At 41.9% G+C, this 21,651-nt stretch overlaps 1 protein-coding gene across 8 annotated transcripts; it reads right to left on the reverse strand.

Moving 5' to 3' along the window:
* Positions 1 to 317: 317 nt before the first annotated feature.
* LOC142374936 (3',5'-cyclic-AMP phosphodiesterase 7B-like) lies at positions 318 to 21,346 on the reverse strand. Of its 8 annotated transcripts, none has more exons than XM_075458811.1 (15): positions 21,096 to 21,346; positions 18,470 to 18,530; positions 16,968 to 17,025; positions 13,359 to 16,815; positions 9,542 to 9,631; positions 8,232 to 8,395; positions 8,041 to 8,104; positions 7,833 to 7,928; positions 6,816 to 6,916; positions 5,892 to 6,023; positions 5,699 to 5,790; positions 5,336 to 5,480; positions 5,133 to 5,229; positions 3,699 to 3,779; positions 318 to 3,566 (listed from the first exon to the last, which is right to left on the reverse strand). In XM_075458811.1, the coding sequence occupies exons 4-15, from the start codon at positions 13,672 to 13,674 to the stop codon at positions 3,370 to 3,372; spliced, it is 1,575 nt and encodes a 524-aa protein (XP_075314926.1). In that variant the 5' UTR covers positions 13,675 to 16,815; positions 16,968 to 17,025; positions 18,470 to 18,530; positions 21,096 to 21,346; the 3' UTR covers positions 318 to 3,369. The 8 variants fall into 8 exon arrangements, with proteins under 8 accessions (XP_075314926.1, XP_075314931.1, XP_075314925.1 ...); XM_075458816.1 differs by having other exon boundaries at positions 13,359 to 13,667; positions 13,815 to 17,025; XM_075458810.1 differs by lacking the exon at positions 16,968 to 17,025 and having other exon boundaries at positions 13,359 to 13,667.
* Between the last annotated feature and the right edge of the window lie 305 nt (positions 21,347 to 21,651).

The raw sequence follows: 21,651 nt of genomic DNA on the forward strand, positions 1-21,651 counted from the left end.
TGTGCCCTGCGATTTAAGCTTGGCCCTCGTCTGCCTTGAAGGTTTCTTGTTGACACAAACCTGTTAGCCTCATGGCCCTGAAGCTAGGGTTACATCACAGAAATCGTCATGTTGTCTACTGTAAACAAAGCAGCAGGGAGAGGCAACCCCTGCCACAATGAGCGATGGAAGTGTCTCCCCCTTGGCCATTCCCGTGAAGACCGCCTGGAACAATTTTGACGCCATCTAGTGGTCATTTTTCACTTTCCCTGTGACGGCTCCCTTGTAAAAACAGCATTTTAACACACAAGTCCACACAGAGCTCTCAATGGCTTTGAAGTACATTACAAAGATTTATTTTCTTGTTTCACAGTGCTCAGTGGGTGGCTGCCAGAAAACAAGTATACAGTTGAGAAGTCAGGTGACTAATCCAGACAAAATCCTACACACATTGGGATCCTGCTCGGATCACTTGAGAGACCACAAACCAGAACGAGGTCTTCCTTTGAAAGATTAGAATCCAGGTCACGATGTAGCTGGCATGATAAACACAGAAGTATAATTACAACAAGTAACCTGCTGCTGATGATTAGGTTCTCTAAAACTTTAAGAACTTTAAAGGACTCCTCGTAAGTGCACCACATGTCGGAACCCATGAAATTACAAACGCAACAAAAAAAAAAAAGAACGAGGAAACGGAAACTTTTACATTTCAAACCATTTGGCTCCAGGAGAAGGTAGAATAGAGATACAGAAATCTGGAGTAGAAATGTAACAAATTATTTGCCAACAGTTATTTAGTTACCCTAGCATTCAATATGAAGTTTAATGGAGTGAACTGGACGGAGCAGCTGCTCAAGTCACACATTTGAAAAATGTGTGAAATGTAAAAGATCAAATGTATAAAAAGCATAAGAACAGTTTGATTTGATTGTTAAAAATTTCTTTCTGAAATCACATTAATTTGCAGATTTTTAATTTTAAAACTGACTGAAGATACTAATCATAGCCTATAAAATATCAATCCGGTGTGAAATACAGTATGCATTTGTAGTTCTTCTGTAAAAACCAGTATGGCTCCGTCACCCTGTAACAGTGTTAATTCTGAGAGGTATTCAAATACAAGGTGGCCTGAGGCCTGCCGTCCAGACCAGGTCTACACTGACAGTTCACATATGACTCAGAGAGAATATGATACAGCATTTTTTTTTTTTTAAAGATAGTATATTCATATAATGATGTCTCATTGCGTTCCCAGTCCATAGTTGAAAACAGATTTGCTCTCAGCCCCAGAAGCCGTAAAAAAAAAAAAAAAAAAAAAAAAAAAAAAAAAAAAAAAAATCAAAACAAGACTGAATCTGTAAACTTTCTAGTTCAATTCAATGAAGCGAGAGTGCGTCTTTCAGCAAATTACACTCATTAACAGTGTCGGGCTTTCCAAAGACAGTCGAAACAGTGACAGTAGTGCGGTTTCCATAAAGTGTGACCTCCAGAGTGCCATATAAAGACATAAACCATTTACATGATAACTACCAGAGCTGTAGACAGAGATGAAAGTGGCCGCTTTCTTACAACTTGACCAGCGACTTTTGACATTATTGCACTGCACCTCATAGAAAAGGCAGAAATCACAGTTCGAGCGACTTTAGAAACAGATTATTTTTTGTGAACGTCTGGGTGTCTGATTTGTTGATTATCTCACAGAAAACTGGCTAGAATCTTAAATCTCCTCCGCAGCTCAGGGAGGACATGGGCTGCAGGGTCTGTAAACACTGTGCACACAGTGTCGAACACACCACGCAGGAATCTTAAATCTGAAAACCTCAGCAAGCACACGTTTAAGCAGAGCCATCCAAAATATGTTGAACATTTTATACTTGAAACGTCTATGTATTTACAAATACTACACACTTTGTCGCAGGAAGCATAATCGGTCTCACCTTTGAGATTACACGTACATTGATAGAATTGTAGTCAATGGATTTAATGTTTTTATATTAATGATAGCATACACTTTCTTGATATTGGCCACAGAGTATATTACATTTAATCTGGAGGTGTCTACAGGTACGTATCAGCCCAAAGTTTATAGTGCACATAGTGCCTGCTGCAAGTGTAACAAGAGAGGACTATAAAAGCCCCAGAGAGGTAACAGAGCACTGACTTAATAATCATAACAGTAACTTGGCACCTTGGCAATGCTTACTGGGTCTGACATCCAATCTGACCCTGATACTGGGTGAAAGTTCAATCAGGAAACAAGCTGCTTCAGTACTGTGTGTGTGTGTGTGTGTGTGTGTGTCACTATGCTGGTATGACTGAAGAGCGACAGGCAGAAACTGTGAGTGAGCATTTTGATGTTGTATGCGTTTCCCTGACAGACCAATTTGCTGTTAAGGCTTTGTTGTGTATGAGCTTGTAAAGTGAGGTTGTAACTGAATGCGCGTATTCAGCCGTCACAGAGGTTAACATCGGAGTGAGGATGAGTTACATTTCCCAATGATCACACTCAGGAAAAAGAGATGAAAACATTGCTGATATTTTGGCATGTGAAGTGCTGTACAGGTTATACTGCTTCTAATATTACGTGAAGAGAAAAACTTGAAAAAAAAATTAAATGAATTGTCCTTTCACCGTGAAGAAGCCTGGTCCGAAGCAGCTGAAGCCACTTAAGTGTGAGCTGCCAGTCCCATCGATCGGCTGAGTCCGTCTCACGTAGATAAAACACTGTGAATGGGACAGTTTGCAGTACTTTGACAAGTACAAGTTTAGTGCTTCAAGTCAAAAACGCACTTCAGTGAACGGTAGACAAGTGAGATATTGGTAGGAAAAAGCTTCCAACAGGAGTGCAAGCAGTTGAAAAAAACAAAAAAACAGTGAAAAGAGATTAATATTTATTTTCTTAAGGTTTAAAAGCGCATAATTATGATATATTTATAGAATCCTCTTTTCGTTTTTCCAGCACAGTCCAGCTGACTTGTATATTGATTTGGCTTTGTCATTGTTTCATTGTTCTAGCAGCACAACACTCTCCTCTTCTGCCATCAGGCAAAACCTTAAAAGTCTAATCCATTTTTCTCAGTTCACTTGAAGCAGAGTTAAAGAAAAAGGCATTTCAAAATTTGTATCTATTTACTAAGATTAGAAACCATTAGCTCCACTGTGAATTCCCCACGTTGCTTTCTTCCTGTGGTGCTCCGCTGCTCCAGCAGAGGGAGCCATTTCTTAAACAACTCGGACAAACTCCCTTCAAGCGCTCCCACTCTCAGAGCTCACGAGCAACCGGCTGTGGGAGGAAATATTCTGGAGAACAAACTCGGAGTTTGATAATCAACTCCTCTCCTCCACGAATAAAGGAAAAAGAAACACCCCCGAGAAGCAAGAAGAGCATTACGGGATGTCTTCTGCCTCCCCATCTCCTCCAGGCTCCTCAATTGGTGTCTCTGAAGATTCGTGGGCATACCGAAGGCGGCTCCAGCAAGCCTTGTTCTTGTGCAAGTGGCCCATCATAGCCTGGCTGAGCAGGCTGGGCTCGGTGAAGCGGTGCCACTCCTCGAACAGTGGCTCCACGATGTAGGAGATGAAACCTGAGACATGCGATCATCATTGGTTATGTGCACATCATACAGCTTTGCAGCTTGTATATTTGTGTTTGGGAACATTTATTAGTCCTTGTAAATTGTGGTTGAGTGTATGCATGCTTTCAGTCTGGTACCTACCTGTCTGGATATCTGGGACAGAATCCGCCTGCTGGTCACACAAAGGACTGATCTCCAAATCGAATTTTCTCTCCAGGTCACCTACCGGGTTAAGAAAGCGAGAATTCAACAAAGTGGCCCCAAGAACAAAACAATAAGACATACTGACAACTGACAGATAAAGCCACGCTGAAGGTTTTTACGTCTGAGTTCCAGGACGTGATCTTTAAAACCTTAACTCAGTAGCGACAACTATTTGCTATGTGAAGCACACCAGTTCTAGCTTTTCCTCTGCTGAGTAACTCAGCCTATCTGGTTAAAAAGACTCCCACAAAGAGAAGAACACGATCTGAATGCAAACTGGTCTGTTTTATCCTGCATAAAGAGACTTATTAAGAGCTGCTTGAAGAACTGCTATTCAAGGTTTTCTCTTTGGGTTTTGCCGGCTTGTTTTTGGTCCGCGTTAGAAAAATAGTGGAGCTGAAAACCTACAGATGCATATTCTCTAAAATCTTGCATGTGTAAAACCAAACTAATTTGATGTATTTACTACTATACGCCCTATTCCTTGTCATCTTTTTTAGAAATGTGACCAATAATTCTTAAGCATTGGATTTTACATATAAACTGAGTGCTCCTCGAAGTACTTTCTTTCTCTAGTCTTGACTAAAAGTCTTCAGGACAAGTCATGAGCTTTGTGCCACGGTGCCAAGGCTGAGGTGTGTCCACTTGGGCAGGTGAGTCATGAGTTCTAATGAGATAAAGGGAGTAATGAAGGAATACTTCATGTTTGGCAACACTTAAAATATCACGAGTAACAACAAAGTGCACAGCCAGCTGGAATAATGTCAATAACCTCACCCAGACATCTGTCTCACCATCTCACCACCCAGCAGCGATGCCAGCAGGAAAACTGGGGAGCAACGGATTTCAACTTTTTTCTTTTTTACTTTTTGCACTTTTGCTGCTCCTTCCGAAAGGAGAAGTTACGGCACACTTAAACTGTTTAACTTTTAAGTGTGTTACGAGTATAACCGGAGACAGGGACTAGGAAGGAGGATGTAGTTTCACGCAAAGTTCAGGCCTGGTTTTATTCCATATCTTTACTGGGCCCTTCTTACTTTGAATGGACTGAGTGTTTGTTAGAGGTCACAAAGGAACAGCATTAGATGCTCAGGTGATCTATTAGTCCTGACATCTGTTCATATGTGTGTCTATCCCAGGCTGAATAGCACAGCATCAAATACCTTTGCATTGCACTCTACAAAACCGTCTACCGTCTAAGTATAAAGGCAGCTCCGCCATTTAGTTAATTTAATGTCAGTCTTAATAGTATCACAGAAGCTAATTTGACAGAGAATGTATGCTTCAAAATGCTACATATAGCTTCGACAAATAAAGATAAAACATAAAGTGCTTTTTGATTTGATTCAAACTGTCAGAAAGCAGACTCACCCTGCCTGTAGAATTCCTCACACACCCGCTCGCTCCACTGTCTGCTCAGATCCCAAACCCGGCATGGGTTACAGACATCTGCACACTTCAGAGCAATCTGAAGGGATTGAAGGGATTTTTTTTTTTTTACATATACTGTTTATCAATTTGATAGAAATGAGAATTTGTGGTCTCGTATGATGTAAAGTGGATGGATGATGCACCTGCAGCATGAAGTGTCTGTGTGAAGCCTGCTGAAGGTCCAGGTCCTGGTTGTCCAGATGTTCTCTGAACGTCAACAGGAACTCATTCTGCCGGCCGATGTCTGTAGCCAGGATGAGAGAGCCCAGCTGCTGTTCTATGTCCTGCCTGAAAAGGTGAGGGAAGGAAATTGCAATTCGTTTGATAAAATAAAGCAAAAATGATGGTGGTCCGGTAAGGTGTTTACGTAATAACTACACCGGACCTGAAGCTGTGCAATGAATCTCAAGAATGTTGCAAGACAGAAGTGCCACAAAGCTTATCAAACTTACAAAGGGATCTTATCAAGTAGGTTGAGTATGGTTTATGTGCGTGTATGTTCTTACGATATGTCAGCAGGCAGGTGGGACAGCAGGCCTGACTCTCGCAGCATGCCCACGGTGGATCTCCAGTGGTGACTCTCCAGCACAGATGTGTTCTGCACAGGATAAGAAACATCCAAAATGTATTCCAGACAAGAGATTAAACCTACAGCATGTTCACCCACACGCTGACACCCATCAGCACGTTTGCGTGTACCTGGTAGAGGGAGGCCAGGTGGTGTCTGGTCTTGATGAGGAAGGGTTGGTTGACCCCAGGATGGTCCACGTCATGGGCCGCCGCTGCCATCAGACCCAGGAACACGTCCAGGGGAGTCAGCTGCTCCGTCAGCTACAACACACAAAGAGGGAGGGTCGGTGCTTTCATTAGAGGAACACCCGTACCAAGATTATCTCGAAAAATAAAGAGTCATCAAAGTCTCTTCTCAAAGCAAGTAATCGCGCTGTGCTTCTGCTCTTGGTTTCCTTATCAGGGTATGTTTTGCTTTTTTTTTAAATTTAGAATGATGACGAAATTAAAGTCACACAGTCCTCACACACAAACAGACACAGAAACCAAGGACTGTCTTTAAGAACACGCAGCTTGCATATTGCATCTGCTGAAATAAATTAAAGTATAGTTGCAGATAAATTTCTGTTTCAGGTTAAGAATAAATTAATCTCCAAATTTAAATGAACCTGTATCGTTGTATTACTGTCACAGGTTCAATTCCATGACCAGCCTTGCTGTGTGTCATAGCATGAAAGCTGATGCTTAATGGTGAGTAAAGGACAGAGCAGCATATTGCCGACTTGTCATCCTCTCCGAGGGTGTCAGTCATCTGTGATACTGAATTTCATTTAGTGCTTTTAACAAAATAGGTGCATCACGCCGTGCTTTATGGAGCCACAGAGGACACAAAAGCACTCACTGAAAAAGCAAAACACGCAGAGACACTTAATCTGTTCAGAGGGCTTCATGGGAATCTTTTGGCTCTGGAGAGGTGTCATGTTGAGGCGAAGAGAGCGTGAATCGTCGCTCAGGAAGCGCAGCTAATAGATTATGTCACGACACTCGGGTCTGGTGAAGCCATGCAGTGAGTGCATGAGAGAGGAACGACAGAGGATGTGTGTGGCTTATTACCTTGGGCTCGTTCAGGTAGCAGTACATGGCCTGAGTGACATCAGCAGCATGGACAGCATTGTGATATGGATTCTGGGAATGGTAGTCCTCCTGCACCATGCCTGGAAAAACAAAGTCAAAGTCAAAGCCTGAAAAACAAAACATCCTGACGCACAGATTGAAGAGATGCATTTAAAAACAGTAATAAAACTGCCATTTACAGTCCCAGGGAATCGGACACTTCTGTTTCACATGGGAAAAAAGTCTAATCACTAAAGGCATCATTTCTTAAAGTGAAGAGTTTTTGCACTGGTCTGCTGGAAGTTAAAACTGCGATGTGTGGGACCTATAAATCCAGAAAATTAGATGAAGGAGGAGATCAAATCACACTAATCCCCTTAAGAAGAAATAACCAGAAGAGATGAAGGATCTAAAGTTCTGAGAAGAAAGGCGCATCATCCGTCGTGTGTGTTTCATGGAAGCCTTAAGCCAATCAGGACAAACTGTGACATCACAGCGGTGGTTCACAGACAGCGCAGTTGGAGGAGAGCAACTGCAGCACCTGAATAAGCCTGAAAGTAGCCACTGCAGCGCCAGTATAAGTCAAACAATGTTTCTAGCCAGCATCCCCTGTTTTAGATCCACAGAGTACTTTTGTTTGGAAATTCCAGTGTTTCGTTGGATGTAAAATTGCATTGCACTACTTTGATTTATTCATTTTTAAAGAGGAACCAAATACAGGTACAATATGGGGTTCAGTATCTTGCCCAAGGATGCATACCTTAACATATTCTTAAGAGATATTTATGTGTTGAGTATTTTGTCACTGAAACTTTGAAACATACATTGTAGAGCAGGGGTGTCAAACTGGTCCATGAAAGGGCCGTTTGACACCCCTGTTGTAGAGGAACAAAAATTAGTTCTTAGGCGAATAATAACCTTAAATCGAGAACCTAAAATATAGAGATATCATAGCTGATGTTATCGGAAAAACTAAGCAGAACAGAGGGTGGATGGGTATCGAGACAAAAAGCTTACCAAGAAACCTGTGCAGTTTGACCATGTCCAGCTGGAAGTGCTGGATGAGACCATAGACATTGAAGAGATGGCACATCAGAGTCACCAGACTGTTTCCTAAAGTACACAACATAGTAATATTTAAAAGATTGTGCAGGAAGAAGAAAGAAAAAAAACTTTTGATTTTTAGTCTTGCAACAACATCATAAGGGTTAGGGTTAAATCTCACCATTTGTAAGACGATCAAAGAGAAAAATGTCAAAGTTCCATGTGCCTACTTTTGATAGCATGTGCTGTAAAGAAAAGCAGATGGTTAGTCAGAACTCATCAGTGTCATATATATTTCTCGTGCATGATACAGAGGGGGTGAGGATATTTCTATCTCTGGGCCTGCGTGTAAATCTGATCGTGTGCACTCACAGCTGCCTGTCCAAGGTAGTCATCATCCAGTAAGTGTAGGGACCCAGGGGTGTGGGGAACCAACCCCCTCAGCAACCTGGAGGCGTGGCAGTACCTCTGGAAGCTCAGCAGGCGCTTCAGTTTTTTCCTGGTGCCGGACTCTACCTCCCCCTGCTGGGCACTGGCTGAAATGGAAGAATCAAAGAATTTACTGTCATTGACACCGCCGTATGAAAAACTGGTACGAACAAACATACAAAACTCCTGACTGATTGATTGTGTAAATTAATCAACTAACTAATACCTCTGACATAGTACAATTAAGTTGTGTATTTTATTAAATGCATGTGTTACAAAACTGTCTTTGTGGTGTTTATAGACAATTATTCTTTCAGCTGGTGGTGTTTGATGGTCCAGTCAAACTAGTAAAAAGTAAAAAGACTTATAGACTTGCAACTAAGCCAAAGTTAACTTTCTATTCACATCTTTAAGCATACAAAAGGCCAAATTCATATCTTTGGTTATTATGGTGTTTTTATTATGCTGTTAGGGGTGAGTGTGACACTGAAAACCCTGCAAAGCCCAAATCCTGCTTTACAATACGGGTCCCAGCTCAAAAGAGTGTAATCCTTCTGCATGCAGCAAAACCGCACGCGTCTAATGCGCAATCAGGCTAATTCTGCCTTACGGCTGTAATTCAGAGACAAGTGCATCCTGCAATTTATAAAGATCCTAAACCGGCAGCAACTAAACACAAGGAAGAGAAAACCATTATAAGATACCTCATTTCCAGAAAACCTGGAAAAATTAGATTTTTGTTTAAAAAAATGTGACAAAAAATCTTCAACTTTGTTAATTTGTTTGAACCTTTGATTCTTTACTTGAATTTAATCCCAGCAACACACTTGAAAAAAGTTGGAGGAAAGGCAAAGAAAGACAAAAGGTTCCACGATCAGTAGATTAATTGGTGACATGCAAGGGAGTCAGGATTGGGTATTAAAGGAGCAATGACCAAAGACTTTTGTCTTTTACGAGCAAGGACGGGTTGTGGCCTCTGAAGGAGTAACTGTCCCAACTTCATTTGAGTGTGTTGCTTACATCAAATTCTACATCTGAGGGTATTTTATAACAAAACACTGAAAATCTGTCTCTTTGTGCCTGTGTTTGTTAAAGTAAGGCTAACCCAAATGGACAAACTACAGATTTTGAAAACGTCCTTATTGTTCTGGAAATGGAGTTTGAACTGGTTAAGCGCAGAAATGAGACGAACCTTTGCACAAACAACGGTTCAATTTCCAACAAAGCATGTTGAAATCGATGAGGAGACTTACTTTTTACTATCCTCAGGTCAATCAGCGGGTAAGAGCCTCGTCTCTCCGCCAGCAACACACCAGCATGAGCAGTGTTCAGCCTGCCATCAGCTGTCGGGAAGAGAGAGAAAGAGGGGAGGGTAAGAGATGGCAAAAGGTGTAAGATGAATACAGATATTTGGTAGAGGAAACACGAAAGAAGCACATCAGGCGCTAACGGCTAGACACTAATCGAAGTAGAGCATCCAGCAGATCTTTCAGAGCACAATTGTGCAGCTTGCAGATACATAAAATCTGATTAAGCATCCCTCTTAAATCAGGCTCTATGAAAAACACTGAATTTCTAGGACGCAGTGCATGTGATCCAAATTTGCTTGAGGAAAATGGATTTCATGCCACTATGCAGCTGTCATGGGGGCATGTCGGGAGTACTTCCTCTTGGATTGGTCCACAGGCTCATACGATAACAATTTTTTTTAAACTAATTTTTAAGCAGAGGTACTTTCCTGCAAAAAAAAAAAACAAAGCCTGGCAAGGACACGGTATCCATTGTTTAAACACCTGCTTAAACAAATGCCTTTAGCACTGAAAATGAAATGTATACAGTACAATGATTTTCAGACATACAAAATGTTACAATATCTCCCAAAAAAGGGCATCGAGTGTTTTGAACAAGACGTTTCCATTCCCCCTCAAATGTCTGCAGATGCTTACTTGCTTTATGAGCACCTACCGGATAGAGAAGGAACACAATAGCACAACTGAAGCCTGAAATAAAAATGTGCAATTCACACACCCCAAGGCCAGTGACAAACAAGACACAACAAAACTACGCCTTGAGTGGCGGTACACATACACACACATGAAATCTTCACTTGAATAAACTAAAAACTATGGGAATACTGAATAATTTACTGAGTGAGCAGTGAGCAACTGGAGCGTATTATATCTGTGAGGTTGCCAGTTCACATCACCCCTGTGACTCCTGCTTAAGAGATGCTAAAAGCAGCTGGTAATGGGTTCATCGTTACTGTGGTAACTCCCTGGAGTTGCCACAGCCTGCCTTGTGAATGGGCTGCCAAAGCATTAAGTTTGCAGGCAGGCAGGTGTTGTTGTCGTTTTTCTTTTTTCTTAGGAAGGAAAGATGTCTGTGCATCAAATATATTGTGGAAAACTGGCAAAAATCCCCCACTTATGTACGCAGTTCAAAAAAACAAATATCGGGGAAAGTGACTCTGCATGTTAAATGGACCTACTTTGTGTAATAAAGGGAGAAAAGGGGGAAGGATTTCTTTTTCTTTTCATCTTGCACATTGGCAGACGAGATGAAATGATGAAACACGTCTTCTGGAGAACACCCCCACAGATTATAGACGCATACATTCACACCAATCCTCCTACTCCTATTGTATTTCATCCCTCTACGTTTCATTTCTTGCTCTACTTCTGGCTTCCGTCTCCGCGTCACCCTTGATATCAACAACTGAACCTCTCCACGAATCTCTCCATCTGATCCATCCTTTCGTCTCACCACCCGCCTCTCCCGATCCTGTCCTTTTTTTTCTCCCCCCGTAACTCACCGAGTGGTAACTAGGTCATTGTTTCCACGCTGCACAAAACTGGGTCATTAGGGACGAAAGAGCGAATCAGGCAGAAAGAGCGTTTAAATAGGCGGCAACGCACACGTGCCTCCACGTGCATCCATGCATTAACACTCGCCTTGGGTGTGTGTGTACACACACTTGCAAATGAGGTTAAATGCCTGTTTTTCAAACTGCAAAAACATGACTGCATATTTGGCACGGACCTCCCACGCATACAGACACAGGGAACTGACAGGGAAATGTTCACTTGGCTCACCGAGTCGGAGGGTGTTTGGGGTACAAACTGTGCTTTGGGGCTGTTTTCCCTTTGAAAAACTGACAGTAAAAAAAACTATAAAACATTGCTGGCATATGCAGCAGTGCTCAAACTGAAATAAAAACAGTTTTAAATGCACAGCGGCACATTTGTTTGAGGAATTTGTGGATTATTTTTCATAGAGGCAGAACGGTTGTATAAAAAAAATTGTATTTTTATTGTATTTTTTTTTATTATGTCTTCTCTGAGGTAAACACAGATTAAACAGCTGTGTGCGTCTCCTTCCAGAACTGCTGAAAGTGGCTACACCTCAGAAAACGTTTTATTACTTTGAATGGTGGATAATCGAGTATAAAGTTGTTAAGAAAGGCCATCAAGAGGTACTAGCAACATCGTCCTTTGTTTTGTCTGTCCAATGAGTGTTCAGACCAATCCTTCACGTGTTGGCACAGAGAAGTGTGTCCAGATAGGCCCACATTCAGGTTAAAAAGAGGAGGAAGATCATTCTATCACCATCATTTTATCACAAGTAACGTCAAACTTGTAGTACACGTAGCACATATAAGGAAGAAGAAAAAACAAAAGCCAGGAGGAAGAGTTTCTCAAACATTCTGGAGAGTAAAGTTGGTATAAATTTCAGGAATAAATGGCAAAAGTTGAAGAATGAACATGTCATGTCAGGATGAAAGTATATTTTTGAGATTGAGATTCAAAACTCATCTTTGTACACCACAGTCAAACTTTACTGTTGACATTTAGAATTTTTTGACACGCAGAACAATCTTTCTCCTCTCATTTCTCGAAAACATAACTTTGGGTCGTGTTGGTCCCTGCCACGCTAAATGTCACGGTGACTCACTATCGCCGCTGACAACTTATCAAGCGGTGTCTTGACGTGTTTCTATGAGTTGCAGTCAGATACTGTGTCGATAGTCTTCCGCCTTCTCGGAGAAATCATCGTATACATATGAGGTCATCACGGCACAAGGGGAAAGTCACAGACAGTGAGTAACACGCAGTCCTCCATCTTCCACCTCATGAGTCACAACTGGGAATTCCCCTCAGAATGAATAATCACTTGGGCATGAAATCAATTAAATTTGGATTGTTCCATTTCAGTCATTGGCTGATTATTTAGGTTTATTGCCAGCCTTGGCCTTCAGTCTCCAGTCTTGCACTGCATCACAGTGATATAACTGGGTAGTAATGGCATCACCTTTATCAAAAAAAAATAAATAATAATAACTCTTGACAGCACCAGTCAGGTTGATTGCATAACATCAGATCCAAAATATGATTAAATAAAGATCGACCTTATTCCTGTTAAACCACCTGACGTGGAATATCAGCTTATAGTCGGTAAACATCCCTTCTTTATTCAATGAATGTAGTCCAGACAGTCAACATCGTCACTTGGCATCACTGGACAAACACAGACACAAGCTGGATTGATGATGTCACATCAGTGTCATTAGGACAGCTGCAGCTCAGCAGATGGTACCGCAGCTTTATTTATTGGACACCATGGATTTACAGAACAAATCCCTCATTTCACCGTCTCATCTGCTCGGCCGCCTGAACCACTCTGAACCTCAGCCTACGTCACGTACACACATGTAAACATGCGGCCCGAGAGGCGCCTGTCAAAGTTAATCCGTCACACCCGTGCGCTTGTCAAAAATGCAAGCGTGTACCCGGGCACAGAGTCGGGAGAGAATGCTCAAATAAAAAAAATTAAAATAAAAAGATACATAAAAAGCAAAATGAACTAAATTTAGGCTTAAACCCTGAGACGCAAAAAACTAAAAAATGGTTTAATATTTCAATGTGTTTCTGCGATCCTTGTAGTGTTTCATGTAGCATGCACAGATGTTGGGTCAAACTATACAGACAATATACATTAAATATTAAATATTTATCACAAATCTGACACCCAAAAGCTATACTGGTGTTGGATCATGTTTCATCTGCACATTACCTTCCAGGTGAGCACTGTTGTTGTCAATGTCCTGCTTGACCTCTTCTACCTCCTCCTGCTCTGCTTCCACCCAAGTGCTTCCTTGACTTCTCTCCGGCCCCTGGGGCCCCCCCCTGCGAGCTCTCCAGGCTGCCCTGAGCTGCCGTATGAGAGCCGGAAGCTCCAGGGCAAGTGACAGGCCACCACAAGTAACCGGAGGAGTCCTTAAAGGTCCCCACACCGGCGAGCCAGGGGGCTCGTCTGGACAGACCCCGACACCAAGACCGGAGTCTCGCATCATGAGATCTGGGCCCCACAGCTCCTCCAGTACTGGCATTGAAACACCACGAAGAGATGGATGGATAACAGACAGGTGCAAAGAGAACAAAGATCAAATTTGAATGGGGGTTGGAGTTGGGATGGGGACAGGAAAATAGATGGTGGTGATAAGCAGACAAGGAAGATGGAACAGCTCACCATCAGGTAGCCATTGTAGAGAAAGAGGGAGAACTAAGATAGTAGCAAGTATAGCTGTAGGACAGAGTAACAAAGACCAAAGACAGAGTCAAAAGCAGGAGAGACAGAGAGATGAGAGCAAAGCAGTGATGATGGATAAAAGAAAAAAAAAGTGAAGCTGGGAAAAGCCAGAAAAATGAAGTGAATGCGTCTAAATCCTTCTCTCCCAGAGTCCACCCCTGTTAGTCTGCTCTTTCCTTCTGCCGCATTCTCTATCCTCTCAACAGTATCACTCTCCTCAGTGTTGTTGTGGAGTCTAAAAGCCCCTCCTCTCCCCGCGCCGAGCTCGCACACACAGTCACTCACTCTGCCGATGTGCTGCTACCCCGATGAGAGACCAATAGGATTTGTGTGAAACGTTGTGGTTGAGTCTGTCTCGAGGTGAGTTCAGTGGGAGCAGGGCTACACGCACCTTCATCAGTCTATATGTACAGATTTTGCATTTAGCAGCAGATGAGAGCATCAGGACTGCGAGTGGAAGGCGGGAATTGACTACTTCTTTTCTCAGTTATTTGGCGAATTCTTTGATCTAAAAAAAAAAAAAGAAGAGATTAAAGGTGAAATAAAGCTTTCAAGGTAATGTCCTCAAATCACCTTTTTTTTGTTAAGATTAAATTAAATAAAGACGGAAATTCAAATTATATGAAAAATAAACTGAGAACAGCAGCGAATTACTACTTATTTAGGTCGCTTATCTATTTGTTTTAGTATCAATCAAACTTTTTTAGCATACTCCGGCAGAAGAGAAAGAAAGTTTTCTTGAAGGTTAAACGAGGTACATCCTGTGAGTCATCCTTCATTAGGCTTCACTGGCAAAGAAAGAGTTGAGCGGGTTCATTTTGATTAATTCCCCTGTCCAGGTGACTAACCAGCCTCAGGCTCGAACACAACCAGGCTTTTCTCAAAGAGGCAGAAGAGCCGGATTTCACTGAATTTCTTGGAAGATGTTTAAAGGAAGGTGGAAACAAAACGGGGGAAAATGGTTGGGACTCATGAAAGCTAATGCAAGCGTAGTAACGGGTTCCCAACTTGGAACCCGCTCTATAGCACAGTGTGTTCTGCAAACGTGCTGAGCTGAAACAGTGGCCTGTGACACAGGACGAGATCAACCTCGGTCTCTCTTGGGGTTATCTGGTTTCATTGAGCCTGACATCAGCTGTCCTTGATGACCGATAACATCACGCTGGTTATCATACGGCCCTCTTAGCACAGGGCTCACCTATGCGGCCATGAGTGTGTTCACACTGGGTCAAAGAAGCGGCAGATTTACCCCAGAACTGCATTAGCTGCTCCAGTACCCTATTCTAATTACACAAAGAGTGAGACAGCTTTTCAATACCACAAAACCTATGTTGAAACCAAACGCCACTTCCTTTATCTCTTCTATGAGCGACATTTGAACACACCATATTAATCCACGTGCGCACAATTAAGCCATTGTAACTCAGTAAAACAGCGTGTTCCTTTTTACATGCAAGTATTCGCAGAGGACACAGTGCTAAAACCGTCACATTTTTCCAAGGAAATGTTCCCTTGAGAAATCGTCACATGCAGACTAAAGTACTGAGACACACACACAGGCAGAGGCACACGGATATACACACTCAGTTAGGCACATAGCCTTGAACATCACATATCAGAAGGAAGAACACTGCAAGAAATCATTAGACAAAGAGCGTCGAGATAAAAAAAAGATACGGACTGTGAGAAAATTTGAGAGGGAGGCAGAGTGATGATGCACAGCAGCGTAATTCAGTGAACAGGCACATAGGGAAATATACATTTGATCGCCATAACTCATTCAGGGCTGTAAAATATAGTATTCTTGTTGCGTACAGTGTAAAGGGACATATATTCCCGCATGTCTCTTTTTAAGATTATTGAGGCTTTTCTTTTCAATACCACACCTCCAATTCGACTGTTCAAGCCCACGTAGGCACTTTTTCTTTTGTCTTCAGGAACAACCAAATAAGGGAAAAAAAAAAAAAAAAACTGCAAATGTTCATGTTAAACGGTTTGTACTACAAATGAAATTCACAATTCCTGCATCAAAGTACATATAGACGCTGGATGGGTTCATTTAGTGGTAAAGGTGACTGAACTTTACTTTTAAAGAATGAGGTGAACTGAGCAGATGCTCTGCACGGACACCTGAGGAATTGGATGAGTCAATAGCTCTCGGTCACGACACACTGTTTTTTTTTTTTGCTTTTTGCTTCTTGCTTCAAGCCCATTTTCATCTATTTTCCCTTTTAAGATTAATCCTCAAATACATGAGGCATGTTTCAATGAAATGCCAGGAGAAAGTTGACTTTCAAATCTTTCTTAGCGCTCTTAAGGCTAGACTGGAACAAACAAAGCGCAGCTCGGGATGAGATGACGATGCAAACTTAAATCACGTGTAACTTCAATCAGTTTTAGACTAAGTGCAGCCATGGAGCTCAGATTTGTGGGAATACGCGATAAAAAGGCATGTGACAGAAACAGAGAAAGAGAGATCAGTGAGACAACGAGGTCAGGGGGAGTCTCGATGAGTTAACTCTGGCAGAGTGGACTGCTGGCCCCAAATCAAGATGACCCCCCCCCCTTTCTCTCCCACAAATTCATACAACTATATTTACGAGACCATTAATCTTGCACCTAACCTTTAACCAACTGCTTAACTTCAATCCTAGCCTTGACTTTAAGTCCAACTTAATTCTACTCTTCAATTTATGACTGCTTTTTAACCCTCAAACTCCCCAGCTCTGACTTTCAAAAACGACCTCATTCTCCAAACTGGACCCCGTGAAGAGAGCTGTGCATACATACAAGAGGCACAGTGTGCAACATGCAGTGTTTTATGCATTTGTGCGTGTGTAACGGACTCATCTTTTTGATCCTCTTCAAACTGAACTGGTCACGCTTCCTGGCAGGGTCGGGAGGTTGGGAATTGGGTCAGTCAGCAAATGAAATGGCTCATCTTGGGCAACCAGAAAACAGTGGCACGTTTTTCTTTCAATAAATCTGCATTTCTGTTTGTTTGTGTTGGTGCAAGTATTTCAAAGAGTGAACTTTTCTTTTATTTGTGAATCCTACGTTTGGGGTTGCACAACACTTGCTCTCAGAACGCACCTGAATTCTGAATTGAACTTTAAATCCCTCCAGTGTCACTGAGCACATTCACACGACACTAGAAACAAACATATTATTGTGATCGTTTGACCAAAAACTTATGAAATCAAGCTTTTCAAAACCAGGCTAACATATCAAGATAATGCAATCAGGGATTGAATCACTAGTGTATGTATACACTAAACTAAATTCAAACGGCATTCCATCTTTTTGTCTCTTTTCTGTTAAAAAAGAAAAGCCCAAGTGGCCATCAATGCAGCTGAATTCCAAATGAAGCTGCTCTCATTAACATATTATTCTGTTTTCTTGAATGATCATCTAAGTAACTTCTAGATAACGTCCGTGCGGTGACTTCAGCTATACTTACACGTGAGGCTTTCCCACAAAGAAAGCTAGAAGCAGAACAATGTCTTGAATGTTTACTCGGTCCACAGCGTCTTGTCGTTGGACATACGCAAGTCAATCACTCGATTGCCGTCCCGTGCTTGTATACCGAGACAGAAGCGGTGGTCCAATTAAATGGCCAAGCTGAGCTGTGACCATATGTCGACTGAACTGTGCGCATTACCACACTGAATGTGTATGTGAAGGGGAGAGTTGGGACGGTGAACCCACTAACCCTGCTGCTATTGTCCCTCAGCTGATTCCTGGGGGACGGATTGCTGTTTGAAAGCATGCATGCACTGATAAGGTGCTGCGCCTCGTCTATTTGCTCAGAATAAATGACCAAACGGGAACAGTTTTGGCTCAACGAGAACATCCATTTGGACCGATATAGCACAACCGCTGTGTGACAAGGGCTCATGTTATCAAACAGTTAACTTGTCGATAACGGAGGTGTCAGAGAACCTGTTCAGAACCAGGTATTAACATGTTGCCCAATCACGTTCGCAAGTGGACAGCTCCGTGTATGTTTGCCCATAAAATATGTCCCGACATAAGTTTTTATTGCTCATGGTGTGTCAGGGCCTCCAGTCCCTGTTGACCTCGACGGCCTTTTTAAGTAAACATGATTTACTTTGAAAAAAATTGCAACCAGCTGCGATTTTTTTCCTTTTTTTTTTTCTCTAGTCTGAGTACAGGGACCTTGGCAGTCTAGAGGGTTAAATGACTCTTACATATGCATAAAAGATTATTGTGGCTACATTTTAGGTACCGAATCCTCAAGGTCTGAGATTTTTAGTTTTAGCTTCACAGCTACAATGTAACTTAATGCCCCCCCGACCAGAAACAAGACAAGAAATGTGGCCGGAGCAACACTGTATGTACACCAGCAAAACACGTGCACAGAAGGTGGACAGTGTAGACTGAGTGTATACAGAGATAACAGAAGTATGCCTCAGTGTTTGACATGGAGATTAAACTGGGCAAAAGGTTAAGAGAGAGCCTGAAGCACGCTTACCAAATATTTGGAAATATCCCACATCACTAAATCACAGCTGACCCACAGAATATCTACTACTTTTTTGCAGTGAAGTGTTCAGGTACAGTAGTGTTCTTACCCAGCATGCGAACCTGTACGACATTCTGCTCCAACCATTCATACGTGACAGCTTCACATCTCTGTAGCACAGGGGAAGAAAAAAAAAAAAGAAAAGAAAAAGAGGCTGACGTTATTATTTCAACGGCCACAAATACACACTGCTTTCACAGAGCATCGGTGACCCTTAACAAAGAAATAGATACTGTGCTAAAAGTCATGTGTGAGGCCAAAGACCTTTTTTTTTTTTTTTCACGCTCAAGTGCTATTCGGGCAGCCTGCGCAGTTTTTCCCACAAGCCCTCAAGACCTACTGTATCATTTTAATTACTCTTTAGTCCTCTACTCATCCTCATGCAAGATTTAGTTCCAGATCTAAATGATCTCAAACTTCTAACCCACTTTTGCTCGTCACATTCATTATTCATATCCTCGCCAACAGTAATCAATATTCAAAGTGTTTTTTCCCCCCCTTGTACTATATGCTGTGTAGGTCATATCATAAGCAACTCATTTGAATAAAGAAGGCATCTGTTTGAAGACTAGTCAACATCATGGCAAGAAAAATAGGGTAGGTGAACTTAGTGAGCCCTGAAAATGGGCTGTTTCAGTAGCAACAGGTCTGTGTTTGGGCCACTGACACCGGAAAAAGTGGGTCAGGCAGCACAGTGGCATAAGCTGCCAATAATTTGCACATTAATCACATGCTTCCACATCCTCACAGTCAGCTGTCTGTTTTTTTCTCTCTCGTCATTCTCTACCAAATGTGTGTTCGTATCAATTTCAAGTCACAAGATCCCTTTTTTTTTTTTTAAACCATTTTTTAGAAAATACATATAATAATCAGACATAGTGACCCGGTTATTGTAAGTTTAACACCAATCCTAGCGTAAACACTCAAAACTTTATCGAGACAGCGTCAAACCGTACCAAACCTTTACATTTACATACAGAACATATCAATTAAAAAAAAAAAGAAACTAATTTAAAAAGGTGTTTCACCCTGTGCATAAAATCAGTCCTAATCAGTCTGATTAAAAACATCCATCACCAGTCTTAATTCTACAACTCAGCTGTGTGGCTGCTTCTTTTACAAGCCTTGCGGACTGTAAAATGTCACGGCTGTTTTCAGACCCCGTTTTTAAAATCAGCAGCCCGCAAAGCCTCGATCATCTTTTTCTGATGAGTTATAATGGATGTGTGGCGACGGCGTGGTGTCTGCCGCTGTATATCTTGATCTGAGATCAGCCCCTGAACATAGTTACAACCCAAAGTCCTGAACTGCAGCTCAGTCAGACTCAGCATGGTACATTAGCCAATTGAGGTCATCTATTTATAATAGTTAGTAATGGCTGTAATAGTCATAATAGCTTGGCATGTGTGTGCACAGAGGATGAGTTGGACTGAGTGCACTGAGCAGTGTTATCTTTTTAAACATCAGGGCAAAGACACACATGTTGACATTAAACTGAACGCAGGTAAACTTGGTGATCCGATGGATACATGACAAGTTACTTGGTATTGGTCAATGTCCACTTTCATTTAATTTAAACTTTACACTTTTGCTTACACTAGGGTAACACCTCGAGTCGTAGGGTTCACATTTGAGTTAGCAAACATTGTTTACTGGTAGGCAGGAAATGGGCGGATGGAAGCAAACCAAAGGCAAAGACCGTTCACTCATTCAGCCCACGTGGCTATGGAATGTTTACAGCATGCCCGCTTGTGTCAGTATTTTCCACGACTTCTTGCTCTGAGTTTACATCACTCTTCATGTCCTCCCAGCAGCTACTTAGTGCTTTTGATGGGCAGCTGCAAAAAAAACCATTAAGTCTGGTGGAGTTTGGCTGTAGACTGCATAAAGATGCCATTGTAAAGCTCCCAATTCAGATTTGTTTTTTGTCACATTCAATTAGGAAAATCAAGAGATATGTCAGAAAGCCCAATTATTAACTTTGTGCTGGAATGCATTGTCAAAGACGAGAAAAAAGTTGAGAAAATTCTTTCATCCTCAGATAATCAAATTTGCAACCCTGCGTGTACTTTGAATTTAAGCTCTTGCACGAACACTTTACCAGGGCTTCATGTGCATAATGCAGCCTCTCTTGTCACCTTGTAAATTGAAATAATTTACAAGGCATTTTATTACTGTATTTAACATGCACAGCGGCCTACAGCCAAAGACAAAGAGCAAACCCTTGGATGTTGTCTGCAGCGTCCAGGCTGCAGGTAGACTGCTGTAAATCTGTCAATACACTGACGTGATCCGGGGCAGCAATAAACACGGCAACGTAACACTATTGTACACAGGATATAAAATGTCCAAAGATATACTATCTTTACCAAAACAAACAAGTTTATAGTGGAGTCACTTTGAATATTTTTTTTTTAAAAAATGTCCATAACAGAAAACTACAACACTCTTACAAGAACGCTGTTACGCTGTAGGACGTATCAAGAGCCGACAGAAAACAACACAGTCAATGACAAACTCTCGTTTTAAGATTTGCGACACTTCGCAGGTGGTTACAGTGTAACAGTTAATGTCTCGTTATGTCACGGCGGGCCTGATATACAAAATAACATTGAGTACAAAGGTGTCTGTTGACAGGCACGCAGCCGACATAGCTGTAAAATCAGTCTACATACCTCGACCATTAAACAGGACATTTAACCATCGTGGCTGCTCGCAGATAACAAGTGAACGTGACGGAATCTGGCGCGTGCAGTGTGTTTTCATGCCACGGGAAACGCAGCAGAGCACACTTGTTCAAAAAACTAAGCAGTTCATCGTCTTTCACGCCCCAGCTGTGTCAGACCCTTTCTGGTCAGTGTAGGTTGTTTGAAAAGGTTAAAGTTACTGTTTTACCCCCGCCTCGCCTGTCCCAGTGATGTGTGTGTTTGATGAGGTGAGCCGCAGAGAGCGGGGAGGGGAGGGGCTGGTTGTAGCCAGAGTGGGGCGGGACTTGATGAAGGAAAGACCAATCGGGGTTTGGATAAAAACAGTACTTTAAAGGTGATTGGTCGGTTAGGGATTTAAGGAAATTATGGTTAAGATTGAAATTACAACTTTTCTGTCCTTTATATTTTACATTAATAAGCAATTCTGCTGTGGGTATGATAATGCTCTTGTTTACTTAGGAGAACACGAGTATCTCAGTTTTCAATGAGGGTTGGTTTTGTTTAGTCTGATATAATCTTAATC

This window comes from Odontesthes bonariensis, chromosome 24 (genome assembly GCF_027942865.1).
Source record: "Odontesthes bonariensis isolate fOdoBon6 chromosome 24, fOdoBon6.hap1, whole genome shotgun sequence".
Taxonomy (NCBI): domain Eukaryota; kingdom Metazoa; phylum Chordata; class Actinopteri; order Atheriniformes; family Atherinopsidae; genus Odontesthes; species Odontesthes bonariensis.

Coding starts and splice junctions, on each gene's coding strand:
- LOC142374936 (XM_075458810.1), bottom strand. CDS start 21,116: ATGTCCTGTTTAATGGTCGAG. Junction 5,791..5,891: donor ACCTGGCCTCCCTCTACCAG/GTACACGCAAAC, acceptor TATCCTGTGCAG/AACACATCTGTGCTGGAGAG. Junction 5,481..5,698: donor CACCTGCCTGCTGACATATC/GTAAGAACATAC, acceptor TCACCTTTTCAG/GCAGGACATAGAACAGCAGC.